Genomic DNA, 25,993 nt, shown 5'->3' with positions numbered 1-25,993 from the left:
GCTATAACCTGTCAACGTGGTGTTCCACATGTCGGGTGCGATGCGTGTACCCTCCTTTAGAAGGATGGTAAGCGTGGACCACTGGACCAGTCTGCCAGAGCTGATCATTGGTGGATATTAATCATCCTTTGGATTGTCTTTCTTGAGGATTAGGGGAGTTATCGCCAATACCCTGAACAAATCATCTTACTGACACGTATACCCCACTCTTTCCTCCAGGGCTACAAGCTGGTGGTGCACTATCATCTAATGTTATTCCCAATCCCTACCCACAGCCTTTTTTTTAACCCCATTGATCCTGGTTAACCCACCCTCTTATTATGTGTCACTGTTTCCTCCCCTCCTCTCTCCTCTTTTACCGTTTCTTCATTCCCTTTGATCTTTTAATTAATTTTAGCTCTTAACCAATGAAAGCTCTGAGTAATAGGTTGCTATGGTAACTATTTCTGTAAAAAAAAAAAGAAGCTATTGAGACCTAATCTTTAAATTTTTCCTAATGCTTTAAATTAGTAATATCATACGTTTCAAATTGGTCAGATCTGTGGTTCTAGAAATATTTTCACATAAAGCGAGCTCATTAAATGTGGTAAATGGCATTCTACTTGGAATTCTGAGGACCTTATTTACTTCAAAGTGACCTGAAACCATGCGGGTTCCCTTTTAAAGAAAATTGTGCTGCCAATTAATTATCAGGTCACATCTGTTCGGATTTGTTTCTGTTTGATGGGCACCTAATCCATGGCCTGCAGCCATTATTATGCATTATTATGCATTATGGAGCTACTACAATGATTATTCATCATGAGTGGTCCGAATGAGCCAAAGCATGAAATTTGATCAGCGGACCAACAAAAAACCGACCATTTTTCAAAGACATTGCAAGGTGGAATGTTGTTGGCATGCCACCACCGTGCTGGGGCGGAGTTTTAGTCAGATCTCATTCGGTCAGGAATCGAATGCAATTTTTATTTGTCTCTCTGTGAGGAGGATATCTCAAAAATATATTAACAGATTCGGATGAAACATTGTGGACAGGTTGGGTGTGTGACAAGGACTAATTGATTTGATATTGGTGAAGATCTGGATCCGGATACAATTTTTTTAAATTCCTAAGTGATTCTTCACCATTGAGAAATTGGGCCAACAACGATATACAGTGCGTATCAAAAAAAAGGTAATCCGAATTCAAGGGGTTAATATGCAAAGGTTATTTAGTTTGACAATTTACATGTGGTTTACCAATTATGAGGAGATCCTCAGCTTTCCATTGATGCCTTTCATGCATCATTGCTGTCACACATGACCGAGTACATGTTAATTGAAAATGACAAGTTCAAATCGCATTTTTACAAGTTTGGCTAATCGGTGCAAGACAGTTTGAAATGGACGCATTACTTGTCGACTGCCAAGTTGATTATGTAAAATTGTTAAGCTGGTCTGATAATCGTCTGTTGCGTTATCCTTTGTTTAAGAAGGGTATTTAAGATGGGCCTACAGTGTATGGGTTTAGAGACAGTCTGAGTCATTGAAAAGATGGTTCAACTTACGACTGAACAGCGGACCTTCGTGGTTATAACCTTTCACCAAACTGGAAGTTTGCAGCGAACTCGTGATGCGTTCAGGGAACGTTTCCCAGAACGGGAGCCTCCAGCAGCCAAAACCATCTGGGCGAATGTTAGAAAATACCAAGAGCATGGCACTAGCCTCAACCGCAACAAGGGGAATTCTGGTAGGAGGCGCACTGGGCGATCAGAAATGAACATTTCAGCAGTAAGGCAGCAAGTTTTGGAGCATCCTAGGGATACCAGCGCAAGACGAAATGGGACAGGATTGCCTTCGGCAACATTCAACCGAATCACAAGACTGGACCTCCACCAACATCCATATCGGATTCACATCCGGCATCAACTTACGCCAGGGGATTTTGCCAGGAGGCTGGTGCTTGCCAGATGGTTGATAGCACGTTGCGAAGCAGATGTCAATTTCCTGCGGTATCTAGTTATCGGCGACGAAGCTGCTTTCGCCATGGACGGCAAGGTCAATACCCATAATGTTCTTGAATATGCACCGACAGGATAACCCCCGGAATTTAATTTTGACACCAACATGAATCGACAAAAGTGGACTGTTTGGTTGGGACTTTGTGGAAGTGGTCAGGTGATCGGACCATTTTTCTTTCAAAGGGATGTCAATGGTAACAGGTATCTGCAGATGATCGATGATGAAGTTTTACCGCAGCTGGAGGAGAACTTTAAGCGACAGGTTCGTGGTGTCTTCAGATATCTCTAGTGGGCCCAAGACGGCACCCCAGCACATCGTCTTATCGAGATCCGAGATCGACTGAGGGAACTCTTTGGGTTTAGAGTTCTTATTCTTTGGGTTTTCCTCACCCGGTTGCTTTAGTGTTTTCCCTGATTGAATACCTGTGGCGCGATTTTGGCCAAACGCTCAGAGTCGGGTTAGTTCGTTGTTAATGGCTCGAGCTGTGGATTGCTAAACCGCTCGGCAAATACCATCATGTCCGTGGTTCGAGCGGTACTTGTCTCCCTGTTTTGCGGAGGGATTGGTAAAGGTATTCGGGAGAACACCTTGACCAATAACCCTGATCAATTCCACCCCTCAAAAGAGCGTTACAAGTACCAGGAGCAGAGACGGCCAGCTTAACAGGCCAAGGGGATTAACCCCCCCCTTGCTAAGGGGAGTGCCGTCTCTGAGATCCGTAACAATTGTCATCGCCCTCAACCATGCAGTGGAATGGCCGCCAAGATCACCTGACCTCACACCATGTGATTGTTTCCTTTGGGGACATTTAAAGAACAAGGTGTTCGTAACTCCTCCCGGTGATCTTGACGAATTGCAGGGCCGTATTCGACATTAAGTGGATGCTTTGCGCAATGACCCGGCTATGGTGAGACGAGCAGTTCAGGGCATGCTCCGCCGCTGTGAGCTTTGTGTTGAAAGGGGAGGTGGACATGTTGAAGGTGTGGGTGCATAAAGGCCAATCATTCCTGAGAAAAGTTCACATCTGACTTTGATTTTGCACCAATTATCCTAACTTGCATCGAATAGCCAAACTTGTAAAAATGCAATTTGAACTTGTCATTTTCAATGAACATGTACTCGGTCATGTGTGATAGCAATGATGGTATCAATGGAAGGTATCAATAATAAAAAGCTGAGGATCTCCTCTTAATTAGAAAACCACATGTAAATTGTCAAAATAAATAACCTTTGCATATTAACCCCTTGAATTCGGATTACCTTTTTTTTGATATGCACTGTATAGCACAATAACTCAAAAAGTTATGGATGGATTCAGACAAAACTCGGTGGACATGTTTGGTGTGTGACAAGGAAGAAGTGATTCGATTTTGGTGAAGATCTGGATGCAGACCCAGGCAGAGGCAGTCAGTGGGATACAAAACATAAACTGTTCAGCCTGGCAAAGCTATGTGCTCTTCCGAGTGCCATTCTAGTTTTCTGCTGCATTTAACCCTTTGAGTACGGATGACGTCCAGTGCCGCAGCCCGTGAAAAAGTTTTGTGTACGGATGACGTTACTACACGTCATCGACGATACCCATAAATAGATCGTCAGTACGTGGTTGCATTTCCATACCAAAATGCCAAATTAATCCCGTACCGGGGGTATTTTTATCAAAAAAAAATCCCGTACTCAACGGGTTAATATATCATACAATGTTAGGGCGTTCATCTGGATGTGGTGCCAGTTTTATATTTTTGTTACAAGGATCTCAGCTCAGGGAAGAGCTAAATGTCAAAGGCCAGCAAGTTTACAAAATACCCAAGGGTGTGGTGGATGGATACATACAAGGTGGAAAGGATGAATAACAAAAACAAGTAACAATCGCCCTGGAGAGGAACAGAATGGGAAAGAATAATCGTGTGTAGAAGAGTTTGTGGATGAGCATGGGTGAGCAATTGAGTTAGTGATTGATGGGCAGTGCAATTGAAAGACTGAAGTGAAGAGGATGAGACAGCAGACACTGGAGGTGGGAAGGAGGTGCAAAGCCAAATGCAATCTTTTATATAATGGCGAGCCCACAAACTTCAAGCCGGTGGGAGAGTGTCAGTCCTTGGCAAATTACCTCTTGTCTTGAGATATCAAAGTGGAGAAGGCCATGTTTTGAGTGCCTCAAGAAGAGCAAGATAGAAAGTAGTTGCACCAGCTCAGAGTGGGGATCTATACTCCATGGAACTCAGCATGAAAGCATTGTGACCACGATGATATTGGTGTAGCTCAGGAATGCCTTAGCTATATGGAGAATACCCAGATGGTGTCGAACCTTTTATGCTAGTTTGGTGATATGATCCTCCCACGAAAGGTTATCGCTGACAGTGAGGCCAAGAAGTTGCAGGAACTGCACCATTTCCGTTTGCTGTCCAGATAAGTGGATTGGATAGTTTTATTGCTGGTCCTTGTGCAGAGAAGGTTGAGAAGCCTGTGACTTTCCAATGTTGAATGTCATGTTGCAAGTCCCTTCCCAGCAGCTTATCTTCTCCGGGTCTAGCGAAAGGGATTTACCAGCGGCCAGTCTTTTACAAGAGTGATGTATCATTCTACACAGGATGGATTTATCTTCAAAATGGTAATGTTGGTTTTTTTCAAGGAGAATCAGAGCATATTTCAGGACCTAGTATGATGCCTTGTAGTATCACAGCAAAAGGGAAAAAATATGAGAAAATAAACCATCAAAGGCCATACACTGCTTCTGCGCAAGTCGGAAATTTGACAACCACTAGAGAAAAGGGCCCTGAATACAAAAGAACACGACATATAAATCAAAGCTGGATGTCAGACAGTGTCAACGGCTCAAGAGATATCCAGAGAAATGATCTTAACCTCTTGCTTGTGGTTCAGGGCATCCATGCACTGCTGTCTCAAAAGGAGAAATATATCCAAGGTGGAATATCCAAAATGGAAGCCAAACTAGTTGTCAGAGATTCGTGAATTCGAGAAAATATATTGCGCTAGTATGTCTGTAATGTTGGACTGCATTAATTTACCCATGATGGCCAGAAGAAGGTAAGTATTGAGGCAATCAGTTTTGGGACCTTGTATTGGTCGGACTGATGTTTGCAACTTTTCAAAATGGAGAAAGTAGCCCGTCCAAGAAGGATATATGTGAGAGAGAGAGAGAGAGAGAGGATAAAGGATAGGACTAAAGCACAGTTCCTGTAGATTAGAGCATTTATACCATCATTTATACCATTATACCATGTGCGGAAGAGGTGCTAAACTGGGTAAGAGACTTCTCCACTATGGCTGGGAAGATCGCATGCTGTAGGGATCATTCTGTAATAAGGAAAAGGTGGGTTCAGTAAGACACAGGCCTTTTGAGTGAATGACTTACCTGCTCCGCCATTTATGGAAGAATGTAAACCAACAACACAAAACCAACAAGAATGTAAAACAATGATAAAGTTTTCTCTCAAAAAGGCGGTTTGAAAACGCATATGATGGATCCATACAGGAGAGCTGAAATCTGAAATACCAGGATCTGAAAAATTAGGTAAAGAGGATTTCGAAATTGAAGAAACCTGAAATTGTACCAGTGATAGTCGGAGCAACAGGGAATCCGGATGTTCAAGAAAACCCCAACTGAGTATTTTAAAAGTCTTCCGGGGAATATCACAGCAAACAAACTATAGGTGGAGGTTGTCAGAGGTTCATTGAGGATTCTAAAAGGAGCCCTTGGAACAAAAGGAGCCCTTTTCTACCCCCGGTAATTCACCCCAGAGTCCTTGCAGTGTTCATATGTTTTATTCCTCTCCCACCTCCCCCCAAGTCCTCCCGATGTCCCTGCTCTCAAATGTTGTGTTTGTGTCCTTCCCCCTCTCTCCCCATCTTGTCTGCCGCTCCCCTTGTTTTTTGTGTTTTGTGTGTCGGTTTGTCTTTTTGTGTGATTAATGTTAGCTCTTTCACGAGCCTCGATCTTGTATACAAAAAAAAAAACAAAAAAAAAAAACACAAGAAAGCTGGCATGATGGCAATTCATGTCTCTACAAATTAGGAAGAGTGAATAGGTGTGAACAGAGAGCAGAGTGGCAATATTTGTCGAGAGATCCTCATATATGGAGTCATTGGAGTTGGGAGAGGAGGGGCGAGTGGGGTGGGTGACGACACAAAGAAAAGTACATTGTTACAGAGATGCACACAAAGCCAAATGTACTACATGTGGTTGGGGTCGACCAGTGTAGGGCAAAGGTTGTGGGGAAGCGAGGAACAAACATATACAGAAACACCACCACCATTGTGGGAATGACACCTGCCAGATCAGAAGAGACACGTCCTGCGTACAGAAGGCACGTCCTGCATACAGAAGAGTCCGACACATCCTGAGTTTATGTGAGACATACAATATGGTCCACCAATATCACAGGTGGTTGATGGGTCAGACAGATATCAATTCCCAGCTGGAACACGTGTGGTTAGTTGGTGACATCGATAAACAGTGCCTGCTTATTCACAAGGCGAGATATGATCAGCTTGTTATGATTTTGTTCTTTTTTTCCAGTTGCTAATAAATGAATATCACTACACCTCCCCTAACCCAATTTCCCTCACTCACCCACTTACCTCTCCTCTGAAACACCTTTTCCCCTCCTCTAGCCATCAGCTGTGGTCACCCTGGAAGTCCTGTGCATGGAACTACATTTGCGAGTTCCTTTCATCTCGGTGACGAAGCAAATTTCACTTGTGCTCAAGGATATGTGCGTGAGGGAGCCAGATACGCGCGCTGCGAGCCCGATGGCGTTTGGAGCAACCCACTACCCCACTGTCGAGGTGAGTTATCTGTGCCCTGCCTCCTCTGATAATTCTTATATTGCTTTGTCCATTCCTTTTATGACAATGAACTTTTATAATTCTCATTGAAAATGCATTTCCTGGCAAACGCAGTGGTTTAGCGTGTTTGAAATTGAGAACTAAATCAAAGTGTGTCAACATTTTATCACGACACCAATGACTTCTTCCTTTGCTGTATATATAATAGCTAGATGTCCTCATCATAATTGGCTTTTAGTGTGCTCAAGTGACTTTCAGATGCATTACCAGAAGTGTAGAGGTTTTCAGCCACCTCTGTCATCACCCTTCCTGGTTCCCCCCCCCCCCCCACACCCCCCCTCCCTCATGCCCACCAAACCTCATGCACCTTTTCCATTCTGTCTAGTTGTGACATGCAGAGACCCTGGAGTACTAGACCACGGAGTGCAGAAAGTAAACAAAGGAAATGGAAACTTTGTGTTCGGCTCGATGGTGTTTTTTGACTGTGAACCCGGGTACTACCTCATTGGATCTTCAGTTCTTAGCTGCCTGGACAGTGGCCTGTGGGACCATACCCTACCGCGGTGTTTTTGTGAGTGTATTTTCTATTTGACTGGAGATGGCTGGTTTTCTATTCAGAATGATTCATTCGCTATGGACATCCTGGTTGGACAATAATTAACGTGTGAAACTATCAATATTTAAATTCGTAAAATAATTCATACTTTAACGAGAACGGTACTCGGTAGAGAGCATACCTCTGCCAGGCTGAACAGTTTACGTTTTGTATCCCACTGATAGGCCGGATCTGGATTCGGACCTGAACCAAAATCGAATCCTCTTGTTATTATCACTTACCCAACTCATCCACCAAGTTTTCTCATAATTCGTCAACAACTTTATGAGATATTGTGCTATATATCGTTTTTGGCCCTATCACTCAATGGTGAAGAATCACTTGTAAAAAAAATTTAAATCTCTGATCCGGATCCACATTTGGATCTCCACCAAAATCTAATCATTTCGTCCGTGTCACATACTCAACCTCTTCACCAAGTGTCGTCCGAATCCGTCCGCAACTTTTTCAGATACAGTCACGTGAAAAAGTACGTACACCCCATGTAAAGTTTTGACTCTTTCAACATATTACAACATACAGCTATTTGATCTTCATTTCAACAATATTGATAGATAAAGGTGATATAATATAACAAATATCATGAAACATTTACATTTTGTAGTCCATTGTATAATTTAAATAAACATAAATGCAAATTTCGCATGTGGAAAAAGTAAGTACACCCTTGTCTCTAATAGGTGGTATTGCCCCCTTTGGCAGAAACAACCTCAAGTAGGCGTTTCTTATAACTGTCTACCAGTCTCTGACATCGACTGGGAGAAATTTTTTCCCACTCCTCCATGCAGAATTCTTTCAGCTGTGCGATGTTTGAGAGGTTTCTTGCATGCACAGCTCGTTTCAAATCCCCCCACAACATCTCGATGAGATTTAGATCCGTGCTTTGACTTGGCCATTCCAGAACCCTCCATTTCTTTGTTTTCAGCCATTTCTTGGTGGATTTACTGGTATGTTTAGGGTCATTGTCATGTTGCAAGGTCCACCTTCGATTGAGCTTCAACTTTCCGACAGATGGCCTCACATTATCCTCAAGCACCCTCTGGTACAATGAAGAATTCATATTGGATTCTATGATGGTGAGCTGCCCAGGCCCTGATGCAGCAAAGCTACCCCAAACGATAATATTTCCACCACCATGCTTTACAGTTTGTAACAGGTTGTTGTGGTGAAATGCTGTCTTTGGTTTTCGCCAAACATGTCTTCTGGTACTGTGGCCCAATAGCTCTACCTTTGACTCATCTGTCCAGAGCACATTGTTCCAGAAGTGCTGCTCTTTGCCGAGGTGTTCATTGGCAAACTTTAGTCTTGCCCTGATGTTCTTTCTGGACAGCAAAGGTTTCCTCCTGGCACACCTCCCATGTAGATCAAATTTGTGCAGCCTCTTTCTAATGGTAGACTCGTGCACTTTGACATCAACAGTGGCAAGAGCTACCTGTAGGTCCCGTAATGACATTCTGGGGTTCTTCGAGCTTTCTTTCAGCATCTTGCGGTCTGCTCTCGGGCTGAACCTGCTGGGGCGGCCTGGCCTGAACAAGTTGGCAGTTGTTTGGAATCTTCTCCACTTGTAGATGATCTTCTGGACAGTCGAATGATTGATTTCAAATTGTTTGGAGATCTTTCGAAATCCCTTCCCAGACTCGTAGACATCTATAACCTTCTTTCTGAAGGCCTCAGAGAGCTCTTTTGATCTAGGCATGGTGACGCCGCACACTTCAACAACAAAGAGCAAACCAAACTAAATGGCTGAGGTTTAAATAAGACAGGTTCCTCCAAGATTCTCTCTGACGATGTTCTAATCATTTGCACCTGAGCTGGTGCACCTGATTCTAATTTTACATATTTGAAGTAGTGATAAATGTCGGGGTGTACTTACTTTTTACACATGCGAAATTTGCATTTATGTTTATTTAAATTATACAATGGACTACAAAATGTTAATGCTTCATGATATTTGTTATATTATATCACCTTTATCTATCAATATTGTTGAAATGAAGATCAAATAGCTGTATGTTGAAATATGTTGAAAAAGTCAAAACTTTACATGGGGTGTACTTACTTTTTCACGTGACTGTATATATATATATATACATACATATATATATACATATGCACATATATACAGACAGTTATATATTTTTTAATATTTATTAGTAATATATATATTTTTTTTTTTTTTGAACTCTCATGTTATTGTTGATTATGATGAAAAGAATGGCATTTGTACTTAAGTGATAAGTACATTTTGAGATATAAATATTTGAGGTGTTACTAAAACAGGCCTTATGTGCCAAATGGCTTTTGGTGTATAATTATCCTTGTATTAACAAGGTATATTCTTTTACATCCTTGTAAAATATACTTGCATATTTTTTGGATGCTTCCGACATAGGAATAATTGTATTGGCACTTTGTTTTCAAGCAAACATGCACATAGGCCTTGAGTCCCACAGAGGCATTTTCTTTGTCCCCCCGGTGGCTCTGATGATGGATGGAACCACTCAGTTGCGGAGCTTCGTTGCATCACACACTGCTTTCTCGCTATTTCCTTAAATCAAACTGTCTGTTTGATTGTGCACTGTCCTCTCTCTGTCTGTGGCTGTCTGTGCAGACAAGACACTGTCTGTGCTCTGTACCCCAAATATTCCGACAGGTCGCACAAGATCTGCCTGCAACCCTCTTATGGTTAAACTGCCAAAATCAAGACCCTCTGCTCACCTTCACTCTTTCATTCCTCTTTTCTCCAGCCTCTGGAACAACCTCCCTCACTCTCTTCAATCCCACTCCTCCCTCCAGGTCTTTAAAACAGCTGATCACCCCCATCTCTTATCTTCCCCCATCCAAAACCTTGATCTTTTCTACCCCCGTTAATTCACCCCAGATCCACTTTTTTGAAATACCAACTTCTTTCCTGGAAGTCGTAGTAGTGTACATGTGTTTTTTTTACCTCTCCCACCCCCTTCCCGTGCCTCCTCCCTCCCACAGATCTCCCGATGTCCTTGTTCTCTGCTGTTGTACTTGTGCGCTTCCCTCTCTCTCCCCATCTTGTCTCCCGCTCCCTTTATTGTATGTTTTGTGTGTCTGTTTGTTGTTGTTTTTTGCGATTAATGTTAGCTCTTACATGAGCCTCGATCTTGTATACAACAAAAACCCAAAAACATTCAGCATGATTTTCTTCGTTACTCAATCTCCAGTTTCTTTCATAATTATCTCTTTCAACATTTACGTTTTTTTCAACACTTTCGTTTTGCAAGCCTCTTTTGCATTTTTTGCACAAAACAAGCTTTATTACAGAAAATGTATAATTTTCTCAAATCAGAGTTATATACCCAGAAATGAATAACAATTATATCATATACATATGCGGTGGCATATTGATGGTTTGTGGCGCTCAGTGCGTAAGTCAAAAATAGCGCCCACTGCAGGCACTGCCATAGTCAGAAATTCCTATTGGAGCCATATGAAAGAGCTTGAAGCTTTCCCAGTGGGCTCAGCAGCAGAGCCCTGGTAGCTGTTCAAAATGAGAATGGATTTAGATATGATCTGAGATGATTAGGCTTATTAACGACAAAGAATCTGGAAGAATTCATGTGTTTCTAAACACGCGCTGCCATGTTAAGGTGCAGCGAGCAGTTTAATAGGTCCTTCTATGACATGGTATTCCTATTACAAAATAAATCACAAAAACAATGATAACATTGTATCAAAGCATTTATTAAAACTAATAATATTAACAACAATAATAATATTCGTACAATTTGGCAATAGTAAAAGGAACGTATAATCCCCGCCCTGGTCCAAGCAGACCTGGGCTTAGTGAAAGGTAAACTAATGCTGAAGCAGTAGAGCAGGCAGGTATGCTTCAAGGCCGTTGACAAAAACTACATCAAACACGCATGCAGCATGGTGTGTTATTTATATGCAGCATGGTGTGTTATTTATATGCAGCATGGTGTGTTATTTATATGCAGCATGGTGTGTTATTTATATGCAGCATGGTGTGTTATTTATATGCAGCATGGTGTGTTATTTATATGCAGCATGGTGTGTTATTTATATGCAGCATGGTGTGGTATTTCTATGCAGCATGGTGTGGTATTTCTATGCAGCATGGTGTGGTATTTCTATGCAGCATGGTGTGGTATTTCTATGCAGCATGGTGTGGTATTTCTATGCACCATGGTGTGGTATTTCTATGCAGCATGGTGTGGTATTTCTATGCAGCATGGTGTGGTATTTCAATGGCCTAGAACCCTAGAGACTAGAGCTGGTGAGACCAGAGCAGCAGAGGAAGACAAGGAAGTTAAAGAACTCACTTGACGCGTGATCCTGGCCTCGCTTATTGGGACATAACACCTGAGATATCTACATTTGATCGACGTAATTACATAACAAACGTCCAACAGTTACACCCCTCCATCCCTTGGGCCAATGGGGATCTCCATGTTACTGAGTGCATAATTATTAAACCTCATTATACAAGATAAGAGATCTAGGCAGCAGGTAGCCCAATAATTACGAAGACCATAACATGGATTTATTTAATGGGGCAGGTGATAGAAATAGGAATGAGGAAAAAAGTGAATCCGGATGGAAAGGAGTTTGTAAAGATCGACATGACACTTGACACGTAGTACGGAGTTTAAACTGTAAAACTTGGTTCTGAAAGTTGTTTCTCGTGATCTCACGACTTCGTTGTATTATAATTTACTAGGGCATTGCCCGTACGTGGGTGCCCGTTCCTTGCCAAAAAAAAAAAAAAACGCTACCCGTACGCTCTACCCCGCCCGTACGCCCGTAAACAAAAAATAACAACGCTCTTCGCTTCCGCCCTTCGCTCTGACTGAATTGGGAGAAATAATGCGCATAAGAAATCGAATTACGTACCGTAATGGCGGTCAGCTCGTAACGCGCACACTGTCCGGAAGTTCGCATATCGCATATCTATCTATCTATCTATTAATGCCCAATTATTCAATTATCGCCAACGTATTTTGGCTTTTTGCAATTTAATCGCAAGGAAAAGTAGAAAGAGAAGAGGGAAAAAAAGAAAAGCCTTGCCTTGCTGCAAACAGCTGCTGCAAACAACAACAACATGGAAGGCTGCACTGTCCGGAAGTTGGCATATCGCAGTTACGATTATTTTAGTGTTAATGGCCAATTATTCAATTAGCGCCAACGTATTTTGGCTGTTTGCAATTTAATCGCAAGGAAAAGTAGAAAGAGAAGAGGGAAAAAAAGAAAAGCCTTGCATTAACGCATTAACGCTTGCATTGCATTAACGGTTCGGCACACGTGATAGCTCGCTGCTCTCTGATTGGTTGAAGCGTTTTTTGGACATAGCTCGGTAGGTACTTGTCCGATTAATTACAAACCTTGAAAAGGCACATCCTCGGGTCCCCAGCAATATACCTGGCAAGTTTCAAGTATATCGGACCCGTGGTTGTCGAGAAACAGCGGTCACAGACACACAGACACACAGACAGACACACAGAGATTGCTGGAATTATAGATAGATATACAATACAAACAAATGGAGCATGAAAACGTTTTTTTTGAGGGTGTAATTTGGTGCCCTATTCACTTCGCGCCTGGTGCGGTCGCCCCCCCCCCCCCCTCCCATCCCCCCAATCACTACGCCACTGTGACTGTCTATATATACACAGTCACGTGAAAAAGTAAGTACATACTTTTTATATACCATGTAAAAAGTAAGTAGATACCATGTAATGTTTTGACTTTTTCAACATATTTCAACATACAGCTATTTGATCTTCATTTCAACAATATTGATAGATAAAGGTGATATAATATAACAAATATCATGAAACATTTACATTTTGTAGTCCATTGTATAATTTAAATAAACATAAATGCAAATTTCGCATGTGGAAAAAGTAAGTACACCCTTGGCTCTAATAGGTGCTATTGCCCCCTTCGGCAGAAACAACCTCAAGTAGGCGTTTCTTATAACTGTGTAACAGTCTCTGACATCAACTGGGAGAAATTTTTTCCCACTCCTCCATGCAGAATTCTTTCAGCTGTGCGATGTTTGAGGGGTTTCTTGCATGCACAGCTCGTTTCAAATCCCCCCACAACATCTCGATGGGATTTAGATCTGGGCTTTGACTTGGCCATTCCAGAACCCTCCATTTCTTTCTTTTCAGCCATTCCTTGGTGGATTTACTGGTATGTTTAGGGTCATTGTCATGTTGCAAGGTTCACCTTCGGTTGAGCTTCAACTTTCCGACAGGTGGCCTCACATTATCCTCAAACACCCTCTGGAACAATGAAGAATTCATAGTGGATTCTATGATGGTGAGCTTCCCAGGCCCAGATGCAGGAAAGCTGCCCCAAACCATAATATTTCCACCACCATGCTTTACAGTTGGTATCAGGTTCTTGTGGTCAAATGCTGTCTTTGGTTTTCGCCAAACATGTCTTCTTGTGCTGTGGCCAAATATCTCTACCTTTGACTCATCTGTCCAGAGCACATTGTTCCAGAAGTGCTGATCTTTGCCCAGGTGTTCATTGGCAAACTTTAGTCTTGCCCTGATGTTCTTTCTGGACAGGAAAGGTTTCCTCCTGGCACACCTCCCATGGAGATCAAATTTGTGCAGCCTCTTTCTAATGGTAGACTCGTGCACTTTGACATCAAGTGGCAAAAGCTACCTGTAGGTCCCGTGATGACATTCTGGGGTTCTTAGGGACCTCTTTCAGCATCTTGCGGTCTGCTCTCGGGCTGAACTTGCTGGGGCGGCCTGGCCTGCACAAGTTGGCAGTTGTTTGGAATCTTCTCCACTTGTAGATGATCTTCCGGACAGTCGAATGATTGATTTCAAATTGTTTGCAGATCTTTTTCAATCCCTTCCCAGACTCGTAGACATCTATAACCTTCTTTCTGAAGGCCTCAGATAGCTCTTTTGATCTAGGCATGGTGACGCCGCACACTTCAACAACAAAGAGCAAACCAAACTAAATGTCTGAGGTTTAAATAAGACAGCTTCCTCCAAGATCCTCTCTAACGATGTTCTAATCATTTGCACCTGAGCTGGTGCACCTGTTTCTAATTTTAGGTATTTGAAGTAGTGATAAATGTAGGGGTGTACTTACTTTTTCCACATGCGAAATTTGCATTTATGTTTATTTAAATTATACAATGGACTACAAAATGTAAATGTTTCATGATATTTGTTATATTATATCACCTTTATCTATCAATATTGTTGAAATGAAGATCAAATAGCTGTATGTTGAAATATGTTGAAAAAGTCAAAACTTTACATGGGGTGTACTTACTTTTTCACGTGACTGTATATATGTAACTGTTGTGTCTTGGACAATTATGAGTATCTTGCGTGGAGAAGTCTCTGAGTTGTCTAGCCTGGCTTTGAAGCTCAGCACAGCTCTAAACTCCCCTCTGGTGTTTCGCAGCCAGGGCGAGACATCGATATGTGTGCCATCCCTCGGAGGGACGTGAAACTTGGTGTCTCATCTGCCAGTTTTAGTTGGTGGACGTTAAGCATCCGACGGTGCCTTTCGCGAAGATTCGGCGAACTATCGCCTGAACAACAAAAAATAATCATTTGAACTTGTGCCATACAGGGGAAGAAATGTAAACTTTGAACATGCCTGGAATGTGAAGTGGTCGTGTCTCATGGACATTCCAAGTGACCACCATTTGAGTTACAATACCTTTGGCAAGACGGGATCATCTTTTCCTACAACTTCTGTATTTTTTTTTTTTTCGGCATGAGGTTCGAATTATTGTTTCACGAGTTATCAAACAGAGTGACCACTATATCCTTCATGGGTGTGTGTCTGTGTGTCTGTCTGTCTGTCCGCAGTATAACTACCCGATGATATCATCCACTCTTGATGAAACTTGGGTGGGAGGTTGATATCATGATCTAGTTGTGTCCTGCATAGAGTGGGCGTATGGCGCCCATTGTGGGCGGAGCCACGCCCGAAAAAGATGTCTTTTTGGGGGGTAATCGAGTTCAAGCTACATCTTCTCCGAGAGGTTTGGTGGCATCTGACAGGGGTTTCGGTATTTGGTTAGGCCAATGTCATGTGTCTAGCCCCACGGAGCTCGATTTTTCATTTTCACCCCAAGGTCAAGGTCACAAGGTCACGAAACTTAGAAAAGTCAATTTTTGATGGTTTTAGTACATTGTTCGCTTCCTGATAGGGTGAAATGTCGTACATGATCTTATATTATCACATACATCATGAAATACAAGTTTTCCAACAAATTTCAGAATCTTCGTCCTTTGACCTTTCAAGGTCACAAAGGTCAAATTTTCAAAGTTGTCGGAATCGAACCGAATTTTCGGTATTGTGTAGTTAACTAACCTCATAACTAATTATACATTATTTTCTATCTCATTTCAAGGTCAGTAACCTTCATTTTGACATTTCCAGGCCTGCACCACACACAATTACGTACAGCTGGCTCTTAAAGGCCTGCACACGCAGCGCATTGGGGCCCTTTGTAAATAGGCATGTACACCGCATGACACCTGCCACGTGGGCCCCCGACCCCCCAGTCCGGGCCTGTTTCGGTTATGGTCTGTCCTTTGTCATTGAATACCGCTCGCTCGTGAACCATCGTCGTCTCCTGACTTGTCTTTATATATATCTTTCTATAACCCTGTCTGTGAACATCTATTTGTTCGGTTGTGCCTCATGGGCAGCCGAAGGAAGTGACTTGGAGAGGTAAGAGGGGATCCATGGGGGTAACTTTTCACGACAAAAAACATCGGCGCATCAGATTTAGACGAGGGTCGTGGCCAAGGGGTGTGGCAATGGGGCGTGGCTTCCTCTGACTATAAAAAGCCCACAAATAATATTGTGTTACGTAACAGAAGGGTATAATAAACAATATCAAAACTAAATTGCGTGACTGACTATTTATTTTCCGGGCAACACCGGGTAACTCTGCTCGTACTTTATAATTGGAGGTGGTGTAGGGGGGAGGGGTGAGGAGTGTTTGTAATTTAAACACACCACAACTCCCATATTTCCTCAGATGTATCCTTAACCGGTAGAATATTCCCTGAGCCTCCTTTATGACTTGCCATGGTGGAATGGGAATTCAAAGCATGAATGTTCAATTTTAAAGAATAATGTTCTTAAAAACTTCTTTCAAAAATCAATAAATCATCAATTCAATGCTTTTTCCCATGCTCTCTTTCCAGTGGTGAACTGCAGTAGACCTGCGGTTCCTCCTGGGGCATTTTTACATGGATATTCTTACGGGTTTGAAGCACACGTGTCCTACAGCTGCCTTGAGGGGTTTGCCCGACTTGGAAATGCAACACGAACATGCCAGGCAGATGGGCGCTGGAGCGGCTCACAGCCGCACTGTGTGGGTATGTGTGGCACTCATATAAACAAATACAGTATCAACTTCGTTGAACAATCATCATTATTAATAATAACCTTGACTTTATCACAAAGTGTCATCTTCTTATGAAGAATACAAAATTAATGCACCGACCTTTTAACCCATTCCCCTCTCATACCCACCCTCCGTCCGTTTTTATCTGTATATTTGGAACCCCACCACGTTCTTCTAGTCAAAGCATTGTACAGCTTGACCTCAAACAGATTGCTACAGAAACTCTCTCTCAACTATTTCGTACTCAGGATAGTGTCCTCTTTGACATATTAAAAGTCTAATTATTATTTATTTCAATTTATTTATTTATTATTACTAATAACTTGGTGCACTTGGTGGACCCATGATGGTTCACCGAGTCACCTAAGGCCTTTGTTGCAATATCATATTACAGTATGTATCTTCCATGGTGGAAAATAACATTGACTTCAACATTGTAAAATGGAAATATATATTTGTAGAATTATAACATAAAACTATAAAATTCACTCTCTCTTTCCATCCACATTATTTTGGCAGAAGTTTTTCCCCAGAGCCCTTCCACTGGTGAAAGAACCTGATGGTACACATGGAGGCCGTGGTACTTTGATGTAGCCGATGTATGTGGTAAAGTCTGTGCTTCAATGTGGGAGGTACTGGAAGCCACCTTATCACAGAGCCTCTTATGCCAAAGCGAGTCGGGTGCTTATCCAGGTTTTGCATTGTACAGGCCGGGTCACTAGGACTCGCTGTCCCGCAGCAGAAACATCTTGGGTTGAATCTGACTGCGCATCAAACATATTAGCTTGCTCACGGAAGTGAGGGTTTGCTTTAACTTTCTTTCGGAAAACTCCTTTTCCAATTCCATAGAGGCGAGAGCTTGTATCACAGAATGAAGGAAGAGGATGTAAGTGCATACCTCTGAGCGGGGCTGTTCCTTGACGGCCTTTATGTTCCAGACACGATGGTTCTCGGTGTTCTTTTTTTGCCTCTGGTCAAAAGAACATGCTGTGAGAATCTGCGATTGCGTGGTAGAAGAGTGTGGGATCAGCAGATGTGTCATCTGTGATGAGGACAGTATTGATAGCTGTAACGGACTCCACTGCTCTCTACACAATGGGAAGGTCAGCATCTCCTGGAACATGATGTGTTTGACAGTTATTCTTCTTGAACTGTTCACTGAGCATGTTGACAAATCGTTGCTTGTTTGCCTTGTTGAACAGAAATTGATACTTATTCGTCATGCATGTCCTCTGCAAATGTTATGGTTGCTCCACTTTACCCTTTGGCTCACCTCTGGTGTTTCATGTCCTTCGTCGATGTGCCTTCATAGTCACCGAACATGACAACTGCTTTTCCGTGCTTCTTTGTGACATACTCATTGTCTCTACTCAACTTTGTGACATACTCAACATAAAAACATTGCCTCAAAAAGAGAACCATGACAATCACAAGTACATATGGGCAGGGTGCAGCCCGAAGTGGAGATCGGTTTCTGAGGTTTGGGACATGGAATGTGGGGACAATGACAGGGAGATCAGGAGAAGTGGTGGAAGTATTGGTCAGAAGAAGAGTGGACATATGTTGTGTGCAAGAGACGAGATGGAAGGGAAGTGGTGTGAGAATGGTGAAGGGTAGGCAGGGACAGAAATACAAGTTTGTGTGGCAAGGGTGCCCGGAGGGCGTGAATGGTGTTGGTGTCCTGTTTTCTGAGGAGTTTGTAGACAGTGTGGTGAGTGTGACTAGAGTGAGTGATAGGTTGATGATGGTGAAAATGATGATTGGAAAGCTCTTGGTGAACGTCATCTCGGGATATGCTCCGCAGGTTGGTCGAAGCGATGAAGAGAAGGACAAGTTCTGGTGTGCGATAGAGAAGCTGATGGAAAACGTGAAAGATGAGGAAGTTGTTGTGGTAGGAGGAGACCTGAATGGACATGTGGGAAGGAGTATGGATGGTTTTGAGGGAGTTCATGGGGGTTACGGATATGGTGTGAGAAATGGAGAAGGTGAAAGGATTTTGGAGTTTGCTGATGGAGCTGATTTGTTGATTTGTAATACTCAGTTCCAGAAAGAGGACAATAAGCTTGTTACATACACGTCAGGTGGGTCGACGACAACCGTTGACTACCTGATAGTGCGTCGTCGAGATAGGGGGCACCTCCGGGACACAAAGGTGATCCCGGGGGAGGAGGCTGTTTCACAGCACCACTTGGTTGTCTGCGACATAAGGGTGAAAGGTGCGAGGAGAGCTCGGCGGGTGAAGTACCAACCGAGAATGAAGGTGTGGAGGTTGAAAGAGGTGACAGTAAGGGAGGCATTAAAAGAGAGGCTGAGTAGGGTAGAGGATGATGTGGTTGAGCTTGAAAGTGGTTGGATGTCAATGAAAGCTAGTCTGTTGGGAGCCGTTGGTGAGGTATGTGGTGTAAAAGGACCACCGAGGCACTCGGAAACATGGTGGTGGGATGTTGAGGTTGGAAAGAGGATTGACGAGAAGAGGAAGAAGTTCAAAGAGTGGCAGAAGGCGAAGGGTACGGGAGCAGAAACAGCAGAGCATGAAAGTTATAAGGCAGCCAGGAAGGCTGCAAAGAAAGAGGTAGCAAAGGCGCAGGAGGCATGTAGGAAAATGTTCGGAGAACGCTTGGATTCGGAAGAGGGTCAGAAAGCAGTATTCAGGATTGCAAAGCACATAGCGAAAGAGAGGTGTGATGTGATGGGGGTGAGTTGCTTGAAGGATGAAGTGGGACAAATCGTTGTCGACCCAGATGGAATTAAAGGAAGATGGAAAAGATATATGGAAATGCTGTTGAATACAGAGAATGAATGGGATGGCAACATAGAGAGTAACCCAGTTTTAGGACCGGCAGAGAAGATAACTGAGAAGGAAGTTGAGGAAGCGATAAAAGCAATGAAGAGTGGAAAAGCGGGAGGGCCGACGGGAGTTGTGGGAGATATGTTGAAGGCAGCAGGAAGTTGGGGTGTGAAGAGAATGACAGAGATCTGTAATCTGGTGGTGAAAGAAGGCCGCATTCCAGTGGATTGGGAACTGAGTACCCTCGTCCCTCTATACAAGGGGAAAGGTGACCCTCTGGAGTGTGGCTCGTACCGAGCGATAAAGTTATTGGAGCATGGAATGAAGGTATTGGAAAGGGTGTTGGAGAGGAGGATAAGGAAGAAAGTGAAGATCGACGAAATGCAGTTTGGATTTATGCCAGGAAGAGGAACGACAGATGCGCTTTTCATTGTGAGGCAGTTGCAGGAGAAGTACATGGATAAGAGGAAGAAGTTGTTTTTTGGGTTTGTTGATCTGGAGAAAGCATTCGATAGGGTTCCACGCAAAGTATTGACATGGGCATTGAGGAAGTTAGGAGTGGAGGAATGGTTGATCAGAGTAGTGATGGCAATGTACAAAAGAGCACGCACAGCTGTAAGGACGAAGGACGGGAACAGTGGTGAGTTTGAGGTGAAGGTGGGAGTGCATCAGGGGTCGGTACTAAGTCCACTACTATTTGTAGCTGTGACGGAGGTGCTGGCTCAGACCGTAAAGGAGGGTTTACCGTGGGAGTTGTTGTATGCAGATGATCTGGTGTTGATTGCGGAAAGTATGGATGGACTGAAGGAAAAGATGAACAAGTGGAAGGAATGTATGGAGACAAAAGGTCTGAATGTGAATATCGGAAAGACAAAGGTGATGGCAAGTGGTAAAGCATGTGGTGAGGTGGAAAGAACTGGGAAGTGGCCGTGTGCTGTGTGCAGGAAGGGTGTCGGAGTGAACTCCATTCAATGTACAATGTGTGCTGAGTGGGTTCATCAAAAATGTAGTGGTCTGAGAGGGTCATTAACCAGTGTGGCAGCTACATTCAAATGTAAGGTGTGCACAGAGGGAGCTGCAGATGGAGGAAATGTTGAGTTGGATCTTGGAGACGGCGTGAAGCTGGAAGGTGTGAAAACATTTTGCTACCTCAGAGACATGCTGAATGGAGAAGGTGGATCAGACTCGGCAACGGTTGCTCGAGTGAGATGTGCATGGAAGAAGTTTCAGGAACTGAGTGGCGTGCTGATGAGGAGGAGAGTGTCGCTGAAGCTGAAGGGAAAGGTGTATGCTGCATGTGTGAGAAGTGTTATGATTTATGGGAGCGAGACATGGGTAATGAACGTAGAGCAGCAACGAAGGCTGGAAAGGGTGGAAATGCGAATGGTTCGATGGATGTGCGGAGTATCGTTGAGAGAGAGGAAGACAAATGATAAATTGCGAAAGATGATGGGAATATTGCCTGTGATTGATGCTGTGAAGAGGAACAGGTTGAGATGGTTTGGTCATGTATTGAGGAAGGATGAAAGTGACTGGTTGAGAAGAGTGATGGAAGTTAATGTAGAAGGAAGTAGAGGACGGGGAAGACCGAGAAAGACTTGGCTAAAGATGGTGGAAGAAGAAATGCGGGCAAGGGGGTTAACAAGGAGAGATGCAGAAAATAGGGCAAAATGGAGAAGATTGTCATGGGGACCGCAAGGCTAACCCCCGCTCTAGCAGGGAACATGGCCTTAAAATGCATGTTGTTGTTGTTGTTGTTTGTGACATACTCAGTGTAGAGAGTCCATATGTCCTTGTATTTGGCCCAAACGTATCCATGTGATGTACTGAACGAGTACCTTGACATCCAATACATACTGCACCTCATCAGTTATACCCCAGTGACACCTGGTGTCAAAAGGGTCCAGACTGCATCAGCTAAGATTGGCTTTTGTGGTTCTCGAAGCAGTCGAGAGGAATTCAAGAGGACTGGCGGGTGAATGCATAATTCATACTTGAAGACAGACTCCAGGTCATGCTTGCTTTTGAGGCCAATGTGAGTTGCTGGAAAAGGGTTGTGGGTCAACCTGCACTGCTTCGCCATCAATCTTGACTGATGACTTCCTGTCTAGTGTGACAACTCGGTCTTTTCTCTTGAATGTATATTCTGCAGCAGTTTTCCTATCTACAGTCACGTGAAAAAGTAAGTACACCCCATGTAAAGTTTTGACTTTTTCAACATATTTCAACATACAGCTGTTTGATCTTCATTTCAACAATATTGATAGATAAAGGTGATATAAAAAATATATATATATATATAACAAGGTGATAGATAAAGGTGATATTGTAGCGACCCATGGGTCCCCCAAGCAAGACCAGCATCAGAATCTCCTTGCTCCAGCCGGTGACGTCACCAGCGGGGAACCACGGCACCATAGTGGCTGGTCACGTGACCACCAAAGCGTGCCGCGTGTGCGGATATAATCAGCTACACCTGTTGATCACGTGACCACCGAAGCACGCCTCGCCTGAGAGGCGTGGTTTCGGTTTCGGTTTCGGTTTCTGGTTGTGCTTTATAAGGCTCGTCCGAGAAGGCAGCCCGATAAACGGGCTTTTCAGTGTTCCCGAGTTGGTTTTATGAATAAATATCTTCTCGGACGAGTCTGTGTCTTGCCCGTCATTTTGTCCGTCTCATGCTGGAGCCCGTGCTCCTTCACTGGTGACCCCGAATTTGCAACACGCGATGGACACCGCAGTGTCCCTCAGGCTGCCCACCTTCTGGGAAGCACATGCCGCCGTCTGGTTCGTGCAGGCGGACTCCCAGTTCGCCCTGCGTGGCATCACAGAGGACGCCACCCGCTACCATTACGTGGTCGCCGCGCTCGGCTCCGCGACCGCCGTCCGCTGCCTGAGCTTCCTCCAGAACCCGCCCGCTGACGGCAAGTACGACGCCATCAAGGCACTTCTGCTGGGCGCGTTCGCCCTCTCCCAGGCTGAGCGCGCATGACGCCTGCTCGACCTACCTGAGCTCGGCGATACGCGCCCGTCCGAGCGCATGGACTACATGCTCGCGTTGCTCGGCGAGCACCCCTCGGATTTCCTGTTTCAGGAGCTCATTCTTCGCCAGCTCCCGGCCCCGGTACGGGTCTTCCTGGCAGGTACGACCATCGTAAACCCCCGCGACCTCGCCAAGGAGGCCGACAAGATCGCTTCGGCAAGCCAGCTCGCCGGAACGGCGAGCCAGCTCGTCGGGGTGGCGGCCGGGAGCCTTCCCGCCCGCCGCCCGTGACGCAGTTTCCTTCCCGGAGACCACCGGGCCGGCACGACTGGCAGCGGCGACGCCGCATTGCCCGGTCCCGACGCGTCGACCGGAGCCCCCGCCGGACCCGGCCTGGTGCTATTTCCACGCCAGGTTCGGGCGGCAGGCCCGATCATGCCGACCCCCGTGCACGTTCGGCAAGTCGGGAAACGGGCGAGCCGGCGTTCCCTACCAGCAATGAACGCCGGCCGTTCCGGAAACCTGCTGTTCATCACGGACCGAGCGTCGGGGCGGCGCTTCCTCTGCGACACCGGCGCCCAGCTGAGCGTCATTCCCGCTTTGGCGGAGGACAGGCGGGCCGCCGTCTGCGGCCCCCCATTGGTCGCGGCCAACGGCTCCGCCATCCTCACCTTCGGCCCACGCACCGTCACCCTCCGCTTCGGCAGCCAGCTCTTTCACTGGGAGTTCGTGACGGCGGACGTCCCCATGGCTTTGCTCGGGGCCGATTTCCTGTGCGCCCACGGGCTGCTGGTAGACGTGAAACGCCGGCGTCTCGTCAACGCCGAGACTTTCAGCTCCCTGGCGTGCGCCTTGAGCCGGGCCGCACCCACCGAGTTTTCCTGCGCCCTCCCATTGGCAGACGACTTCGCACGTCTCCTCGCGGAGTTCCCGGCCCTCACGTGGCCGACGTTTTCAGCCATCGCGGTGCGGCACGGCATCGAGCATCACATCCCCACTACGGGCCCGCCGGTGTACGCCCGGGCTCGCCGTCTCGACCCCGCCAAACTCGCCGTCGCCAAGGCCGAGTTCACGGCGCTGGAGCACCTCGGCATCGTGCGGCGTTCCGACAGCGCCTGGGCCTCGCCGTTGCACATCGTCCCGAAGCCGGGGGGCGGATGGCAGCCATTCGGCGACTACCGCCGCCTCAACGACGCTACTACCCCCGACAGGTACCCCGTCCCGCACATCCAGGATTTTTCCGCCCGGTTGGCGGGGCGGACCATTTTTTCTAAAGTGGACCTGATTCGGGGGTACCACCAGGTGCCCGTCCGCCCGGCCGACATCCCGAAGACGGCCGTGATCACACCTTTCGGCCTCTTCGAGTTCCTCCGGATGCCCTTCGGCCTCAAAAACGCGGCGCAGGCGTTCCAGCGCCTGATGGACGGCGTGCTGCGCGACCTGCCGTTCCTCTTCACCTACCTGGATGACATCCTCGTCGCCAGCACGTCCAGAGCTGAGCACCTCCTCCACCTCCGGACGCTGTTCGGCCGCCTCAGCGAGCACGGCTTGATTGACAACCCGGCTAAATGTCACTTTGGTGCGGCGACGATCGACTTTTTGGGCCACCGCATCACCCGGAACGGCGCTGTGCCGCTGCCGGCCAAAGTCGAGGCCATCGCCGCTTTCCCGCGCCCCCGCTCCGTCAAGGCGCTGCAGGAGTTCCTCGGGATGGTGAACTTCTATCACCGCTTCGTGCCCCGAGCGGCGCAACTCATGCGGCCCTTGTACGCCGCCCTCCGCGGCCAGCCGGCGAAGCACAACGTCGTCTGGTCCACGGACATGGACGCGGCTTTTGCCGGCGCAAAACGGGCCCTCGCCAACGCCACGCTGCTGGCCCACCCGGTACCCCATGCCCCCATCGCCCTCACCACGGACGCCTCCGACTGCGCCGTGGGCGCGGTCCATGAGCAATGGGTGAACGGGGCCTGGCAGCCGCTCGCCTTCTTCAGCCGGCAACTCCTGGCCAACGAGCTGAAGTACAGCACGTTCGACCGCGAGCTCCTCGGGCTGTACCTGGCTGTCCGCCATTTTCGCCACCTCCTGGAGGGCCGCCCATTCACGGCCTTTGTCGACCACAAGCCATTGATTTTCGCAATGGCCAAGGTCACGGAGCCGTGGCCGGCCCGCCAGCAGCGCCACCTCTCCACCGTGTCGGAATACACCACGGACATCCGGCACGTCGCCGGGAAAGACAACACCGTGGCCGACTGCCTTTCTCGAGCCGGCACCAACGCCGTCCACCTCGGCGTGGATTTCGCCCTGATAGCGACGGACCAGGCCACCGACGGCACGGTGCAGGCGCTCAGGGTGGCAGACACGGGCCTCCGCTTGGCTGACGTCCCCTTCGTGGGCACGGTCCTGCTCTGCGACGTCTCCGAAGGCCGACCGCGCCCCGTCGTGCCGGTCTCCTGGCGGCGGCGCATTTTCGCTTCCCTCCACGACCTCTCGCACCCAGGCCGGAAGGCGTCCCAGAAGCTGGTGTCGGCACGCTTCGTCTGGCACGGGTTGCGACGGGACGTCCGCGACTGGGCCAACGCCTGCACAGTCTGCCAGCGGGCCAAGGTCCACCGTCACACCCTGGCTCCGTTGGCTCCTTTCACCGTGCCCGAGCGGCGTTTCGACCACGTCCACGTGGACCTGGTGGGTCCCCTGCCCCCATCGCGGGGGTTCACCCACCTGCTCACCATGGTGGACAGGACCACCAGGTGGCCAGAGGCCATGCCCCTCACCTCCACCACCACCGCCGACGTGGTGCAGGCATTCATCGCCACCTGGGTCGCGCGCTTCGGCGCACCGGCGGACATCTCGTCCGACCGCGGCCCACAGTTCACGTCCGAACTTTTGGGCGCGGTCGCCCGCTCGTTGGGAGTCACTCTGCACCGCACCACGGCCTACCACCCCCAAGCCAATGGGTTGTGCGAGCGGTTTCACCGGTCCATGAAGGCCGCTCTCATGGCCGGCCTCCAGGACGACGGGTGGGCCAACCAGCTCCCGTGGGTCCTTTTGGGCCTCCGCACGGCCCCCAAGGAGGACCTCCAGGCATCCACCGCCGAGCTGGTGTACGACCAGACTTTCCGCGTCCCGGGCGAGTTCGTGCCCGACGCCACCAGCCCCTGGTCCGCCACGCGCCAGCGCACGGACTTCCAGGAGGCCGCCCAACGTTTCGCCCCGGTGCCAACGTCCGGCCACGGCGACCCCCACTCCTACATCCCCCCAGCACTCCGCACGGCGGAGTACGTCTTTGTGCGCCACGACGTGCACCGGGGGCCGCACCGGCCACCATACGACGGACCCTTCCGGGTCCTACGCCGGGACAACAAGTCCTTCATCGTCAGCATCGGCGGCCGTGCGGACCGC

At 46.8% G+C, this 25,993-nt stretch overlaps 1 protein-coding gene across 1 annotated transcript in view; it reads left to right on the top strand.

The window, feature by feature from the left end:
* Positions 1–25,993, top strand: part of LOC137436088 (CUB and sushi domain-containing protein 3-like) — a 1,358,203-nt gene that overhangs the window by 1,238,318 nt on the left and 93,892 nt on the right. The window contains exons 54-56 of the mRNA XM_078786463.1: positions 6,634–6,807; positions 7,193–7,378; positions 16,624–16,797. Coding sequence (XP_078642589.1) covers positions 6,634–6,807; positions 7,193–7,378; positions 16,624–16,797 — 534 coding nt within the window. The remainder of the gene's footprint in view (positions 1–6,633; positions 6,808–7,192; positions 7,379–16,623; positions 16,798–25,993) is intronic.

This window comes from Myxine glutinosa, chromosome 11, assembly GCF_964187855.1.
Source record: "Myxine glutinosa chromosome 11, kmMyxGlut1.1, whole genome shotgun sequence".
Taxonomy (NCBI): domain Eukaryota; kingdom Metazoa; phylum Chordata; class Myxini; order Myxiniformes; family Myxinidae; genus Myxine; species Myxine glutinosa.
This window is presented reverse-complemented; position numbering and strand designations above follow the sequence as displayed.